At 47.3% G+C, this 14,948-nt stretch overlaps 1 protein-coding gene across 1 annotated transcript; it reads left to right on the top strand.

The window, feature by feature from the left end:
* Positions 1-1,085: 1,085 nt before the first annotated feature.
* Positions 1,086-14,702, top strand: LOC121291719 (V-type proton ATPase subunit d 1-like). Its single transcript, XM_041213215.1, has 8 exons — positions 1,086-1,255; positions 2,577-2,748; positions 3,088-3,266; positions 4,688-4,767; positions 5,274-5,351; positions 12,637-12,813; positions 13,385-13,462; positions 14,185-14,702. The coding sequence occupies exons 1-8, from the start codon at positions 1,126-1,128 to the stop codon at positions 14,344-14,346; spliced, it is 1,056 nt and encodes a 351-aa protein (XP_041069149.1). The 5' UTR covers positions 1,086-1,125; the 3' UTR covers positions 14,347-14,702.
* Positions 14,703-14,948: the final 246 nt, after the last annotated feature.

Genomic DNA, 14,948 nt, shown 5'->3' on the forward strand with positions numbered 1-14,948 from the left:
TTCTGTGCCATACTGACTCCAAGGCTCTATAAACACAGCTCCCCTAAATCCAATCCCTAATCAAAGCTTCCCCTTAAAGTCATATTCCTATTAAAAATATCCCCAAGAACCCAGAACACCTAATCCCAGACCCTCATTGACACATTCCCCAACCTCAGTCGCTTTTTAACACAAATACTTACTCCCAGCTGGTCACACTAACCCTCTCTAACACACTCTTCCTATTTCTGCTATGTTGAGCCTTATGAAAATGATCAGGTTGAAGTCAGTACCACACAGAAAAATGCCAAACAGTAAGTAACTTCCTCAGGTGGAAACTGGTTTGGTTCACCTTGTTTCAGTGTGGGTTGAAGGGAACCAGATAGTGACTGGAAGGAACCTGCACAAACCTTATAACTGGGTCAGGAGCTTGCACACACCTGTTTCTCGGTCAGGAAAGTGCACACACCTGTACCTGGGTCAGGGGTCTGCACATCTTTGTGCAGGAGACTGCACACATCTGTAACAGGGACAAGAACCTGCACACATCTGTAACAGGGACAAGAACCCGCACACATCTGTACCAGGGTCAGGAACCTGCACACACCTGTACTTGGGTCAGGAGTCTGCATATACCTGTCAGCAATTTGTTCACATATCTACCTGGTTAGGGCTCTGTACACCCATCAAGGGCTGCGTTTATAGTAACATACTGAAGGCTTGCCGGAGCCAGCTCAGGCAATGCTATAGTTAATAGGAAGGACGAAGGCTAATGGATCACAGGAACTGGGGAACCGATTCAGAAATAATTCCAATTCCCTTAATGTGCACATAGCTGTCTCTTTAAGGATTATTGTTTAATCTGCAGCATGACACTTTCACGTTCCTGTAGACTTTGTTTTATAACAACATATGAGAGAGGTGAAAATGGGGTTCGGGCCAGGGATAAGGAGGGTTTTTCGGTCCCGAAAACCAGGAAATATTGTGCAAAACACAAATAGCCAGAATGACCCAGAACCAGCCAGCTTCACTCAGACCTGCTGCTGATGTCATCGAGAGCTTTAACAGCCCTGACCTTCATTATGAGGAGAGCAGCAGAGGACAAAGAGAGACTCATCATAGTGAGAGCTGCAAACTGTTACTTGAATGATGGGTTTCGCAGAGTTTTATTTCAATGTGGACAGCGGTTACCTGGAGGGACTGGTCAGAGGGTTTAAAGGTGGGATACTGAAACAGGCGGATTTCCTCAATCTAGTGCAGTGTCAGACTCTGGAGGGTGAGTTCCTATTGAACTTCTTGCTGTTTTTCCAGTTCCCTCGCTGGGAGACCAAAAAAAGGGAAAGACTTGCATTTATATAGCGAAGACAGGACATCCCGTAGCGCACATTAGGTACTTTTTGAAGTGTTATCATTGTTGTAATGTAGAAAATGCAACAGCCAATTTGCGAGCAGCAAGCTCTCACAAACAGCAATGTGCTAATGATCAGGTAATCCATTTTTGTGATGTTGATTAGAGGATAAATATTGGTTAGAACACCGGGATACCTCCCTTGCATTTCTTTAATACAGTGCAGTGAGGTCTTTTACAACCTCTCGAGAGGGCAAATGGGGTGTGCTCAAAGTGCAATTTTTCCCATGTGGACCCAGTCACTGAGTATTAGTTGGAATTGCTGTAGCTATGGTGGGGAGAGGGGGTGGGGGGGGGGGGGGTGCTGGTACAGGAGTGGGGGGCTTGAGGGTTATAGGAAAAGGGAGTGGGGTGAGATATAGGGGATTGAGGAGCGGATGGAATAGAGAGAATAGGGTTGAGGTTGGGGAGGGTGAGTAGGGGGAGGGTGAGTAGGGTGGATTGTCGGGGGAATCCAGGGAAGGGGAATGGGGTGTGAAGTGGAGGGGGATATGTGGAGGAGAGGGAAGATGGGGAGGAGGGGAATATAGGATGACTGGTAACCGAGCCTGCTCCTGCCTTCGTGAGCTCAGTGTCTGGCTGGGTGCAGCCTCCAGTGTGAGGGCTCAGCAAAGGCGGGAAGCAGGATCCTCAGTGATTTGGAAAAACTCAGCAGGTCTGGCAGCATCGGCGGAGAAGAAAAGAGTTGACGTTTCGAGTCCTCATGACCCTTCATGAGGACTCGAAACGTCAACTCTTTTCTTCTCCGCCGATGCTGCCAGACCTGCTGAGTTTTTCCAGGTAATTCTCTTTTTGTTTTTGTTTTGGATTTCCAGCATCCGCAGTTTTTTTGTTTTTTTCCTCAGTGATTTCCCTCTTTGGCCTGCGAGCTGACAACAAACATGTAGCAAATGTGCCTGGTTATATTAGAGATAGTGAGTCAAGGTGAGGATTGCTGTGGACACTGAGGTATGAGCTATTTTGATGATGGAAATGGTGGAGCTGGAGATGTCAGTCTCCATTGGTTCAAAGGGAATATTAGAGAGGCGAGAGTGTGGAGGTTAATCTTGGGAATTAATCGCCTCTTGCCCTCAGTCCCAGCAAGGGTTAATACTCTTGCATTTAATAAGTGGTGTTTAGTGTGAATCGAGCACTGTTTTGTGCAGAATAAATCCTTTTCTAACCAGAGACTCTGGCTGTCTTTCTGCAGACCTGAAGCTGCATCTTCAGAGCACAGACTATGGCAGCTTTCTGTCCAACGAAACCGGCCCTCTCACCGTCTCCATCATTGACGATAAACTGAAACAAAAACTGCTGGTGGAATTTGTCTATCTGCGAAATCATTCCTTGCAGCCACTCACCACCTTCCTGGATTATATCACGTTAGTAATCGGGGCTTTGCGCTTAGTTTATTGCCACATGAATATTTTGAAGAGTCAGTTTAAAGCACGTCTAAGGAAATCAGTGTTTCATCAATAACTCAGTCACATTGCTCACTGTGTGACATTGAGAGAGAGAGAGAGAGTGACAGCGTGACAGATGGAGTGATACTGAGTGAGCGACAGTAAGTAACAAGTGTGAGAGAGACAGAAAGTGAATGACAGACTGACATTGGCTGGGTTACATTAGCCTGGATACTGAGTTTTGATGTGAACTTTCCGACGGCTCCAGTTCAGTGCAGTTCAGTGTAACTTGTGCCCATTGGTTGCTCTGTTTTGAAGGTACAGCTACATGATTGACAACGTTATCCTGCTGATTACCGGCACATTGCATCAACGTCCTATCTCTGAGCTCCTTCCCAAGTGCCATCCCTTGGGCAGCTTCGAACAGATGGAGGCTGTTCACATTGCCCAGACTCCCGCTGAACTCTACAACGCCATCCTGGTCGATACACCGTTAGGTAAGAGATGGACTCACGGCCCCCAGTATCGACCAGATGGCGTTCAGCACCATCTGGTCAATAGTCTGGAGCAGCTGCAATACGATGTAGGACTATAGTATACTGGTCAGTGAGAAGTATCTATATACTGTCAGTGCTGGGGTCCGAGTATCTGTGTATTGGTCAGTGCAGGGGTCTGAATATCTTACTGTGTACTGGTCTGGTCGGTGCAAGGGTCTGAATATCTCACTGTCTATTGGTCAGTGCAGAGGTCTGACTGTCTCACTGTGTATTGGTCAGTGCAGGGGTCTGAGTATCTGTGTACTGGTCAGTGAACTTCTCTGAATGATTTACTGTGTACTGGACAATGCAGGGGATCGAGTATCTGTGTACTGGGTATCCAAGTATCTGTGCAGGGCTCTGAATGTCGCACTATGTACTGGTCAGTGCAGGGATCTGGATGTCTCACTGTATACTGGTCAGTGTAGGGATCTGAGTGCCTCACTGTGTATTGGTCAGTGTAGGAAACTGAGCATCTCACAGTGCAGGGGTCTGGTATCTCACTGTGTACTTGTCAAGGCAGGGGTCTGAGTATCTGTGTAATAATCAGTGAAGGGGTCTGAGTGCCTCACTGTGTATTGGTCAGTGCAGAGGACTGAGTATCTTGCTGTGTACTGGTCAGTGAAGAGGTCCTAGTATCTGTGTATAGGTCAGTGCAGGGGTCCTAGTATCTGTGTACCAATCAGTACAGGGTCTGAATGTCTTCACTGTGTACTGTCAGTGTAGGGGCTGAATGTCTCATTGTGTACAGGTCAGTGCGAGGGTCTGAAAGTCTCACTGTGTACTGGTTAGTGTATGGGTCTGTGTCTCACTGTTTATTGGTCAGTGCAGGGTTCTGAATTCTCACTGTGTATTGGTCAGTGCAGGGGTCTGAGTGTCTCACTGTGTATTGGTCAGTGTAGAAGTATGTGTGTCTCACTGTGCAGGGGTCTGGTGTCTCACTGTGTACTGGTCTGTGCAGGAGTTCTGAGTATCTGTGTACTAGTCAGTGCAGGGCTCTGAATGTCGCACTATGTATTGGTCAGTGCAGGGGTCTGAATGTTTCATGGTGTACTGGTCAGTGCAGGGGTCCTAGCATCTGTGTACTGGTCAGTGCAGTGGCCCTAGTATCTGTGTATGGGTCGATGCAGGGGTCCTAATATCTGTGTACCAATCAATACAGGGTCTGAATGTATCACTGTGTACTGGTCAGTGCAGGCATCTGAGTGTCTCACTTTGTATTGGTCAGTGTAGGGGTCTGAAGACTCTCTGTGTATTGGTCAGTGCAGGGGTCTGACTGTCTCATATTTGCTGAGTTACAACACAGGCCATGTGTTAGATCATACAGCATGTCAGACTGTGTAAGAATGTTGAACGCTCACCTGGTAATTTCCATTTCCCAGCTTCCTTCTTCCAAGATTGCATCTCGGAGAATGACCTTGATGAAGTCAATATTGAAATATTACGAAATAAACTCTACAAGGTAAGAACAATAAATCTGATCAGAAAGCAGCTTGTAATTTTCTCCCAGGCGTCTGTTATAGGAACCAAAAGAAATAGGGGCAGAAGTCTGCTCTATGGCTCCTCAAACCTGCTCTTCATTCATTAAGATGATGGCTATTCTTTTACATCACCTCCTCTTACCTCTACTCCCGATATCCCTTGATATCAATCTATCTATCTGCTGACTGAACAACCACAGCTCTCTGGGGTGGTGAATTCTAAGGTTTCCCAGCCCTCTGAGTGAAGAAAATTTTCTTCATCTCAGTGCCGAACAGCCAACCCCTTATCCAGAGAATAACTGATAAACCTCACCAACCCCTCGATTAAATTTCAGCCTGTAACTCACTCCTAGGTGTATTATTCTATCTATAAAGCCCCCTGAAACCCTGGTGAGATTATTTTTATTTCTTTCATCAATCTGAGCAGAACCTATTGATAAATGATTTCTTGCTCACGAGCCTCGGGGTTGTCATTTTCCTGTTTCAGGCTTATCTCGAATCATTTTACAGCTTCTGTAAAGAACAGGGTGGGCAGACTGAAGAAGTGATGTGTCCCATCCTGCAGGTAAGCAAGTTAACCACTTCCCCCACTGTGACTGCATGTCTCTGTAAAGTGTAACTCTAGCAATCTGGCCCTGGGACTCTGGAACAATAATGGGAATCATTAAAATAGACATTGAACAATGAACAATCAGTGATCAATGAAGGTCAAATTTGAGCCCAGTCAAAGGGAGTTCAGGGGACCAGCAGCTAGGAAGGGATCTGTGCAGCCAATTATAGGGGTTTCCACTATTGTCACTTGATTCCAAGGGTTTCAGAGCAAGTGCTATATGGTTCTAGGGTCTCTGTATGAGGACTGAGTAAGCAAGACAAATATCAAATTAATAGATTGGAAGAAATCTAATTTTGAGTGGTTGAGAATTGAAATAGGGAAGAGCAACTGGAAAAAAATACAGAGAAAGAGTGAGAGCAGCAGTGGGAAATAGTTAAATCAGTGATCAATAGAGTGCAGCAGACATCTATTCCACTTAAAAACAAGAATAAACTAGCCCATAATGAAACATCATGGATGAATAAAAAGATGAGTAAGATTGAAAATTACCAAACACTAAGTATATGGACAACATGGGAGAGGATGACAAATAGGAATATAAAGAGGTTACAAAAGAAGTCAAAAGATGAGAATTAAGTAACTTAAAAAGGAGCTATGAAACTAAATTACTCAAGGATGTAAAAAACAAAATAAAATATTCTAACAAATAAAATTATGACAGATTTAGATAGTGTAAACAAAGAAAAAATGTTCCCATTAGCTGATGGTACAAGGAATAGGGGACAGACAAAGATTTAAGGTTTTGGGTAAGAGATACAGTGGGGATGTGAGGAAGAACCTTTTTTTACAGTGAGTAGTAATGATCTGGAACTTGCTGCCTATAAAGGTGGTGGAAGCAGAGATGAAGAATGATTTTGAAAGGAAATTGGAAAAGCACATGAGGCAAGTAACCTCGCAGGGCTGCAGGAATGAAGTAGATGAGTGGGACTGACTCATCTTACAGACTTACGGACTTACAGAAAGCTGTCAGGGACTTAAAGGGCCAAATGGCCTCCTTCTGTGAAATTATGGCTATGACTCCATAACTTTAAATAACAAAGGATAGGACCACTAAGAATATACAAGCTAAACTCACAGGTACTCTCAGCAAAATGGCAGAAATAATGAATATCTGTCTCAGTATTTATAGGGAGCCTAACAAAGTGGGCATGACATTAGAAAAAGAGATATAAAGACATTTTAGATTGGGGGGGGGGTGATAATTGATAAACTTAGAGAGGATAAGACTCCTGGTCTGGGAGGATTGTCACTTGTAACCATGCATATTAAAATAACTTATAGAACAGAGAGCAGAGGCACCATTACATACATATAACAATTCATTAGAAAAGGGAATAATGGCAAAGAACTGTCAGACATCTAATATTATACCTATATTTAAAAAGAGAGCTAGAACAAGCCCAGAGAACTATACAAAAGCAAAGTATTGTAGATGCTAGAAACCTGAAATCAAAATAGAAAAAGATAGAAGTACTCAGCAGGTAAGGCAGCCCCTGTAGAGAAAAGCAGAGTTAATATTTCAGGTCAATGACCGAGTATTTCCAGCATTTTCTGTTTCCATTCTAGGGAGCCACAGACTAGCTGGGGGCTGGTTAGCTCAGTTTGCTAGATGGCTAGCATGTGGTGCAGAATAACCTCAACAATATTGGTTTAATTCCTGTTCTGGCCTTTAATAAGGTAACGGACCCATGAGTAAGGTCAGAGCATACAATGCCAGGGACGGGTAGCAGAATAGCTACTAAACAGAAAACAGAAAGTAGGGATAAAAGGTGGGAAGTGGTGTTTCACAGGGACCAGTGAACTGTTGTTCACCATTTAAGTAAATAATTTTGTCTTGCAAATCAGAAGTATAAATTCAAAATTTTCAGATGACACGAAGTTACATTGTTGTTAATACAAAAGGAGAATGCAACAAACTAGAGGAAGACATTACTAAACTTGCAAAATGGGCATGTTTTTGGCAGGTGAATTTCAATATAGATTAATGTGAAGGGGTGCATTTTGTAGGAAGATTAAGGAGGCCACATACTGCTGAATAAAAAGTGTCTAAATGGGGTAGAGAAACTGAGGGATCTGGGAGCACTAAAAATAGTGCCACATGTTAATAAGGCCATAAAACTTAAATAAAGTACCGGGATTCATTTCTAGAAGGATTGAACTGAAAAGCAGGGAGGTTATGCTAAAGCTGTATCAAACCTTGGTTGGAACACACTTGTAGTACTGTGCCCTGTCCTGGTTTTGATATTATAAAAAGGATATAGGGCAGAATTTTTCGCCGAGTGGGTGGGCACACGCCCCACCCACTCGAGTGTAAAATAACACGTGATGATGTTGGGCGAGCGTCCTGATATCATCACGCACTCTGCATGATATTTCGGTTGGTTGGCGTGTGCAGGAATCGGAGCCGTGCCCAACATCAATTACAAGGCTGGTTAAGGCCATTAAAAAGGCAATTAAGCTGGATTTTACATTGCCTGTGTGATTTTATGCCTGTCGCACAGGCAAAACGGGCAGGCGGGCAGTTGACAATTTGCTAAACCTCATCCAAGGGTGGGATAAAAAGGGTCCACAGCATTGCCAGTGTGAGTAGTGAGGAGTTTTGGAGATAGTTTGCTGCTGGTTGCTTATTGGCACTTGACAGCTTCATCTCTGTTCAGGGCTTCATTGTTAGCATTTCCAGGCTTCATTTCGGGACTTATTGGCATCTCCAAGGCCCCCAGAAGATTCAGACCGTGTGGACCCTTCCAGGTGTCAAACAGCCTTCCCTTACCCTGGGAATGGAGATTGTGCTCTCTGCTGGTGGCACCTCCTCTGAGGAGGAAGAGAGGGACAGAAGGGAGAGGAGGCCAGGTGTCCCAGTGCAACTTTGAGGGGGGAGACCAATGGGAGGAGTGGCTCAGGCACAAGGCACGCAGGGCCAGCTGGCAGTCCAAGGTAGAAGGGGCCACAGGAGACATCACTATCCTGCTGCCAGGGTTTACAGGCAGTGATGCAGCTACCTCAACATGTCTGAGATACAATGCCAAAGAAGGCTCCGCCTCTCAAGGGAGACAGTGACCTCCATCTGTCAGATGATTGGGCCTGAGATCAGCTCTGACTGTGTGGATAGACACCCCATGCCAGTGGCTCTGAAGGTCACAGTGGCCCTCAACTTCTATCCCTCCAGTTCTTTCCAGAGGTCAGTGGGGGATCTGTGTTGGAGTCTCCCAATCAGCTGTCGACAGTTGCATCAAGCTGGTGACAGAAGCTCTGTTCAGGCAGGTACTGACCTTTATTATTTACCATACAGAGGAGGCCAGCCAGGCAGAGCAAGCCAGAGGCTTTGCAGTGATCGCTGGGTTCCCCTGCATCCAGGGTGCCATCGACTGCACACATGTGGCTATTAAGGTGCCAGTGGGTCAGCCGGGTGCCTTCGTCAACAGGAAGGGATTCCACTCAATGAACATCCAGATAGTTATGACCACGACAGAGATTCTGCAAAGTTTGTGCAAGGTATCCTGGCAGCTCCTATAATGCTTATATCCTCAGACACTCCCAGGTGCTGAGGCTATTCAGTGTTCCAGCCCGACTGGATGGATGGCTGCTGGGTGACAAGGGCTTTCATTGAAAATGTGGCTTATGACACTTTCCACCACCCAAGAACAGAGGCAGAGCAGTGTTATAACAGGACCCATGCCTCCACAAGGGCGGTGGTAGAGAGGACCATAGGCCTTCTCAAGATGTGCTTCTGATGCCTGGACCGTTCAGAGGGTGCACTACAATATGGCCCAGAGTGGGTGTCACTGATAGTGGTTGCATACTGCTCCCTCCACAATCTGGCACCAGCAAGCAGGGACCCACTGGAGGGAGAAGATCTTGAGGCAGCTCCACAGGCCACAGAGGATGAATCTGGTAGTGAGTCAGAAGAGGAGCACAGTGAGGAGAACACTGAGGGTGTGGAGCCAGACCTCAGTAACCTCCAGGGAGGCAGGGACACTAGGGACACCTTGATCCAATGCTCCTTCAGCTAGGCTGCCAAAGGTCTGGTTCCACCTCATGCCAGGGCTGCCGCTTCCATCCAGGATATTTGAGATGACCCTTTCATTTGAACCCAAAGTCCACTCAGTGCCTGTACAATAAAGTTTAGAGCCACTCACGTCCAGCATTACATACTGGCGTACCCTGCACCAAAAAAAACACACAGGCCATCAGAACAAAAGCAAATTTAAAGTTATTGTCACATTGAAAGCACGATGACATCACCATTACTGGTGTTGATGTCCACACCAGCAAACATATAAACCAAACATAAATGAACAGAAAATCACCTGTTCACTGTCCTTCTTGTGCTGAAGGTGCCTTTAACTTACGTTTCCGAATGCTACGTCTTAGTGCCCCTCCCCCACCCCCCTTTGTACTGGCACCGGCATTGGAGACAGCCTGCTGACTGGTGTCTTGTTGGTCTTGATGACCTTGGCAGTCATCCTTTGGCCAGTGGAGCCTGCACTGGCCAATACTGTGAGGGAGCGGCCAGTGCCAGGGCTGGCATCTCCCCAGTCATTGCAGCCTCATCAGATGCCACGGTCACTGGCAGAGGGGATGGAGGAGCTGCTGCCATTATCCAGAGTACCCTGAGAGGAGCCCACGGAGATGACAAGCAGCTCGTGTGCTCTGGACCACCCCACTCACCATTGCTGGATGGGTACCTAGCTGGGATACTGGGTGCCTCGTCCATCTCCCACACTGGCGCTGACCACCTGAGGTCATTGCCTGTGTAAGGGCTTGCAGGTTGGAGCGCAACCCCAGGGACCCCTGGTTCTGTTCTTGGAGCTGCCTCTCCATGAGAGTCGCCACTGTCTCAATGGAGGAGGCAGTGCGCTCGGCCATGAGGGTCAATACAATGCACATGCTCCTCATGGACTCTTCCATAATGGAGAGCATGCATGCAGACCCTCATGGACCTCCGCCAAATCCTCCCACACATCTTGATGGACATCCAGCATCTGCCACCTAATGGACAACTCCAGAGGCTCAACATCTGCCTTCAACTCAGCATTGTCTTGGTCCCCAGCAGTCCTCCGAATGCTGGTGCCCTGGGCACCCTCTGCCTCCGCCTGCACCTCAAGCGAGTGTAAAGTGCCCTCATCAATGTGCACTGACATTCTAGCCGCCGATCTAATGCCCACCAAGGTGCTGGTATCTGCGCTACTGCTTGGTTCAGCGGGTGGGTGTGAAACAGATGCAAATAAAGCCTCCTGCATCAGGGTGGCCCTTTGGGATCCAGAGAGTGAGTGCGTGCTGGTGAATCTAAGGGAGAACAAGGACATGTCATTAGTTAAAGTCATTACACTGTCACTGTGCATGCCAGGCACCCTAGTGAGACAATGGAGATCTGCATCATGGTGCCATCATCTTTCAATGATCAATGAGGACTCCAGGTTTGAGGCTCCCATCAGCAAAGAGACTACACTAGAATGGTTGCACAGTACAAAACTTTCACATCTGTGCACTGCCCTCTCACCTTCATCTAGCACCCCCGCCTCTCCACACCCAGTTGCATGTGGAGCGTGCCAGCTCTCTAGCTCTAGGGCATCCCGCTTGAATCTGGTGAGCAGCAGCAGGATGAGCAGGCCTCCACCTGTATGTGACCTCTCTGATTGGTTATGGCTTATCCTCTCCTGAAAAGACAGAGGAGCATGCATTAGTCCACTCTCTACCTGCAGCGCCATTGCAGCCTGGCCAACCCCAGCCGAGGAACACTTCACAGGGCACATCTGAGTTGCGGCCCTTGAGCCGCAATGCACTCAGTCCAAGCAGCCAGGGCTCACACCCTTGGCCAGCTCTGGGATCATTGACAGTTGGCACTCAGACTCTAGCACCCGAGGTCCAGGGGGGGAACGGCCAGACCTTAACACTTCTGCACTATGACCCATGCCAAGACTGTACTTACCCTTCTTGAGCGCAGCAGATCATTGAACCTCTTCAGGCACTGTACCCATGTGTGCTGCACCACGTCATGGCTGCTAACCAGCACTGCAACCTCCTCCCATGCCCACTTTGTCAGATGCGGTGGCCTCCTCCTCCCATCTCTGGGGACAATGGTGTCCTTCCTGGTGGCCACCTCCTCCAGGAGGGTCACGAGGCACCCGTCCAAAAAGCGGGTGGCCGAATGCCCACCCGACCTGCCCTTGCACCTACTGGCCCGAGCCACACTCAACTCCATCACGTTAGATAACGAGAGACAGAAGAGATATTCTTCCGTGGCAGCCTTCAAGGGGCTGCCTGTGCCATTATTAAACCAGCCGCCGGGTCACTGTTGGACCCAGCAGCCGACAGACACCCCCCCCTCCCCAACCCTGCCCTTCCCAACCAGTGAGGAGCTGCATTTCATGCTGGGCGAGCGTTAATTGGCCAGCCAATGTGAAATCACAGCTGGGGGCCGCTCGGAGGCAGCGACCCATTTCCCAGCCGATCCTGGACCCACTGACCACACCCGCCTGCCAAACTGAAAATTCTGCCCATAGAGATTTGGAGAAGTGCAAGATTCACAAGGATAACAGCAGATCAGAGAAGATATACTTATTGGGGAAGACTGAACAGGCTAGGGCTCTTTTCTCCAGAAGAAAAGAATAGTGAAGGGCAGCTTGAAAGAAGTCTTTAAGATTATGAAAAAGTTTAATAGGGGAGAAGTAAAGAAAATATTTCCACTTGTAGGAGAAGCCCAAAACTAGGGACCATGACTATTGTCTTGTGTTTAAAGACAGCAGTGCTTCTCAGTGCTTTCTCATTCCAAGTCTTTATTGAACTGAACTCAAGATGGCAGACTCCAGAGAGCTGCGACATGGTAGAGGTCACATGACTATAGAAAGCCAGATAGGACATGTAGAACCAATTGCATTTCAAACCCAAACAAATATAAGATAGTTGCTAATAAATTCAAAAAGGAGCTCATGAGAAACTTCTTTACCCAGAGAACAGTAAGAATGTAGACAGACACTACCAAACACAATAGGTAGAATAGGTGCATTTAAGGGGATCCTACATAAGTACATGAGGGATATATTGATTTGGTTAGATAAAGTAAGGTGGGAAGAGGCTTATATGGAACATAAACACTCCTGTAGACCATTTGGAGAGAATAGCCTGTTTCTGTGCTGTACTGTCTATGCATTTCAGTATGTCTGATTCTGAGGTGTCTCTCCATGAGCACGGCCTCACTCTGGGGTTTTATCTCACTCGCTGGTATGTTCCTGTCTAGTTTGAAGCTGACCGCCGTGCGTTTATCATCACTCTGAACTCCTTTGGCACCGAGCTAAGCAGAGAGGATCGGGCTGCACTTTACCCTTGCTGCGGCAGGCTTCACCCAGATGGTTTGACTCTCTTGTCCAAAGCTGAGGATTTTGAGCATGTGCGTGCAGTTGCTGAATATTATGCGGTACGTTCTCTAACTGATACCAAAGCTCTCGTTGTTACTCTGATCAATGTTCATTCAATGTGCTCTTCCTGTTCCCTGCCAGTCAGCCAGTCAAACTTTCCCATTCTGTCCTGGACCTTGACCTGTGTTAGGGTGAATGAGAAGGTTCTGAGCCCAATCCAGAGCCCACAATTTCCCGTCCGGGCGGCTGAGACAGTCTCTGACCAGACAGCTGAGGCTGTCTCCATCTGGGCAGCTGGGACTGACTCTACCTGGGCAGCTGGCATTGGGAGGAGGCCCTTCAGTGGCCAGTAATTAACTATTTAAAGGCCTCAATTGACCTAAGGGCAAGTGAGCTGCTTGATGCCTACCCTGCCACTGGTAAATACCAGTGGGGATGGATAGGCAACAGGCAAGGCACCCCCCATCCCATCCCATCTGATTTTGCACTACTGCGCTACCTCCCCCCGCCACCAACATCCAGCCTGCTCCTATTGGTGGGGGCGGGGTGTGTTGGTGGGAATTCCAGGCTGTGGGACTCTTTCGCAGGATTATGTTTATTTCTGACCTGCCTCTTATTCCCTTCTGTCAGGAATATAAATTCTTGTTTGAAGGTGCAGAGAAGAATTCAGATGAGAAGACCCTGGAGGACAAGTTCTTTGAATATGAGGTAAAGGCCCCAAAAGGGTCCCTCAGTCCTCCCATCCCCTCTCACCCCCTCATCCCTTTTCATCACCTATACCCCACCCTCATTCATCTCAATCCCCTCTCCCCCTTTCACCCTTCACCCCTACACCTTCCTTTTTCCTTCAATCCCCCCAACCACCTCCACCCTTACCAATTCCACCCTCCTCCAAGCCCCTCACCACAATGTGTATCAGGTGGGGTGCATTTTGTTTCTGCAGAGTTTGAGTTGAGGCTGTATTTGTGGATTAAATACATTGGCCAGGAGCTGGGTCAGACTTGGCCTGGTGATCAAGATACTCTCCAGAGTAAAGGATGGAGCTGCTGCAAGCTATAAAAACCTGAAGTATCCCAAACGATGGCCGGTTCTTTTGGTTTGGTGCTTTGTGTGAGAAACATTGGGGAAACATCCTGAACTGCAGCCTGGGTAGAAACACCGGGGATGGACAGTCCTATGTTAGTTACAATACATTGAAGTGTTTCCCGCCCAAATCAGACAGGAGTGAGGTAACAGGGACTATTGCCAAAGGATACGAAGACATTGACAGTGCTCAATTCTAACGGACCAGGAAAAGGACAGGGGGCTTTCAGCAAAGGTAACTTGTTCCCAAAATAAGTGGCTCACCCATCTCAGTCCAGGGTGCTCACACACTGTATTGGCCTCACCCTCCTTTATCCAACTGTAAATCTCATTCTCTTCCTTCCCAGGTGAAACTCAATGTGCTGGCGTTTGATAACCAGTTTCACTTTGGAGTGTTTCATGCTTACATGAAGCTGAAGGAGCAGGAATGTCGGAATATCGTCTGGATCGCAGAATGTATAGCCCAGCGGCATCGCACTCGTATCGACAACTACATCCCCATACTCTAACTGCAAATCACCTAAGCCATGACCAGTGCCTTAGTAACCAGTGACCAATGACCAACTGCTGTAAATTGTCCCAGTAACTGACCCTCAGTAACCAGCCTACAGCAACTTACTCTGAGTAACCGCCTCGCCCATACAGTCATTTGTTGATCTCAGTAATCAGTCCTGAGGCAGCAACCCCTGGTTAGTAGACTAATCATTTGCTCAACCCCTGGGCTGGAGATGCAGTGATCCCAGTAATAACTCCCTCATTGCTATCCGTCTGATTTAGTGTGTCCTGCTAAATTACCTCATTTCATCATGATTTGGAGTGGATGCACTCTGCCTGAGGTGTCCAATCAGAAATGAGAACTATTCCTTGTGTACAAAATAGTTCATTAAAACAATATCATTCTTACCTAATGGGCTTTTTAAGTTCTGTCAAATGTAATGTAAGAACATAAGAAATAGGAGCAGGAGTAGGCAGCCCCTGGAGCCTGCGCCACCATTCAATAAGATCATGGCTGATCTGATTGTAGACTTAACTCCACTTTTCTGTCTGTCCCCCCACCCCCCATAACTCTTGACTCCTTTGTAGATGAAAAATCTATCTAACTCAGCCTTGA

Source organism: Carcharodon carcharias, chromosome 19 (genome assembly GCF_017639515.1).
Source record: "Carcharodon carcharias isolate sCarCar2 chromosome 19, sCarCar2.pri, whole genome shotgun sequence".
Classification (NCBI taxonomy): domain Eukaryota; kingdom Metazoa; phylum Chordata; class Chondrichthyes; order Lamniformes; family Lamnidae; genus Carcharodon; species Carcharodon carcharias.

What these genes read in the sequence shown, in the direction of transcription:
- LOC121291719 (XM_041213215.1), top strand. Translation starts at nt 1,126, where the DNA reads ATGATGGGTTTCGCAGAGTTTTATTTCAATGTGGACAGCGGTTACCTG. An exon ending in TACGAAATAAACTCTACAAG is followed by an intron (nt 4,768 to 5,273) that starts GTAAGAACAATA and finishes TTCCTGTTTCAG; the next exon opens with GCTTATCTCGAATCATTTTA. An exon ending in ACAAGTTCTTTGAATATGAG is followed by an intron (nt 13,463 to 14,184) that starts GTAAAGGCCCCA and finishes CTTCCTTCCCAG; the next exon opens with GTGAAACTCAATGTGCTGGC.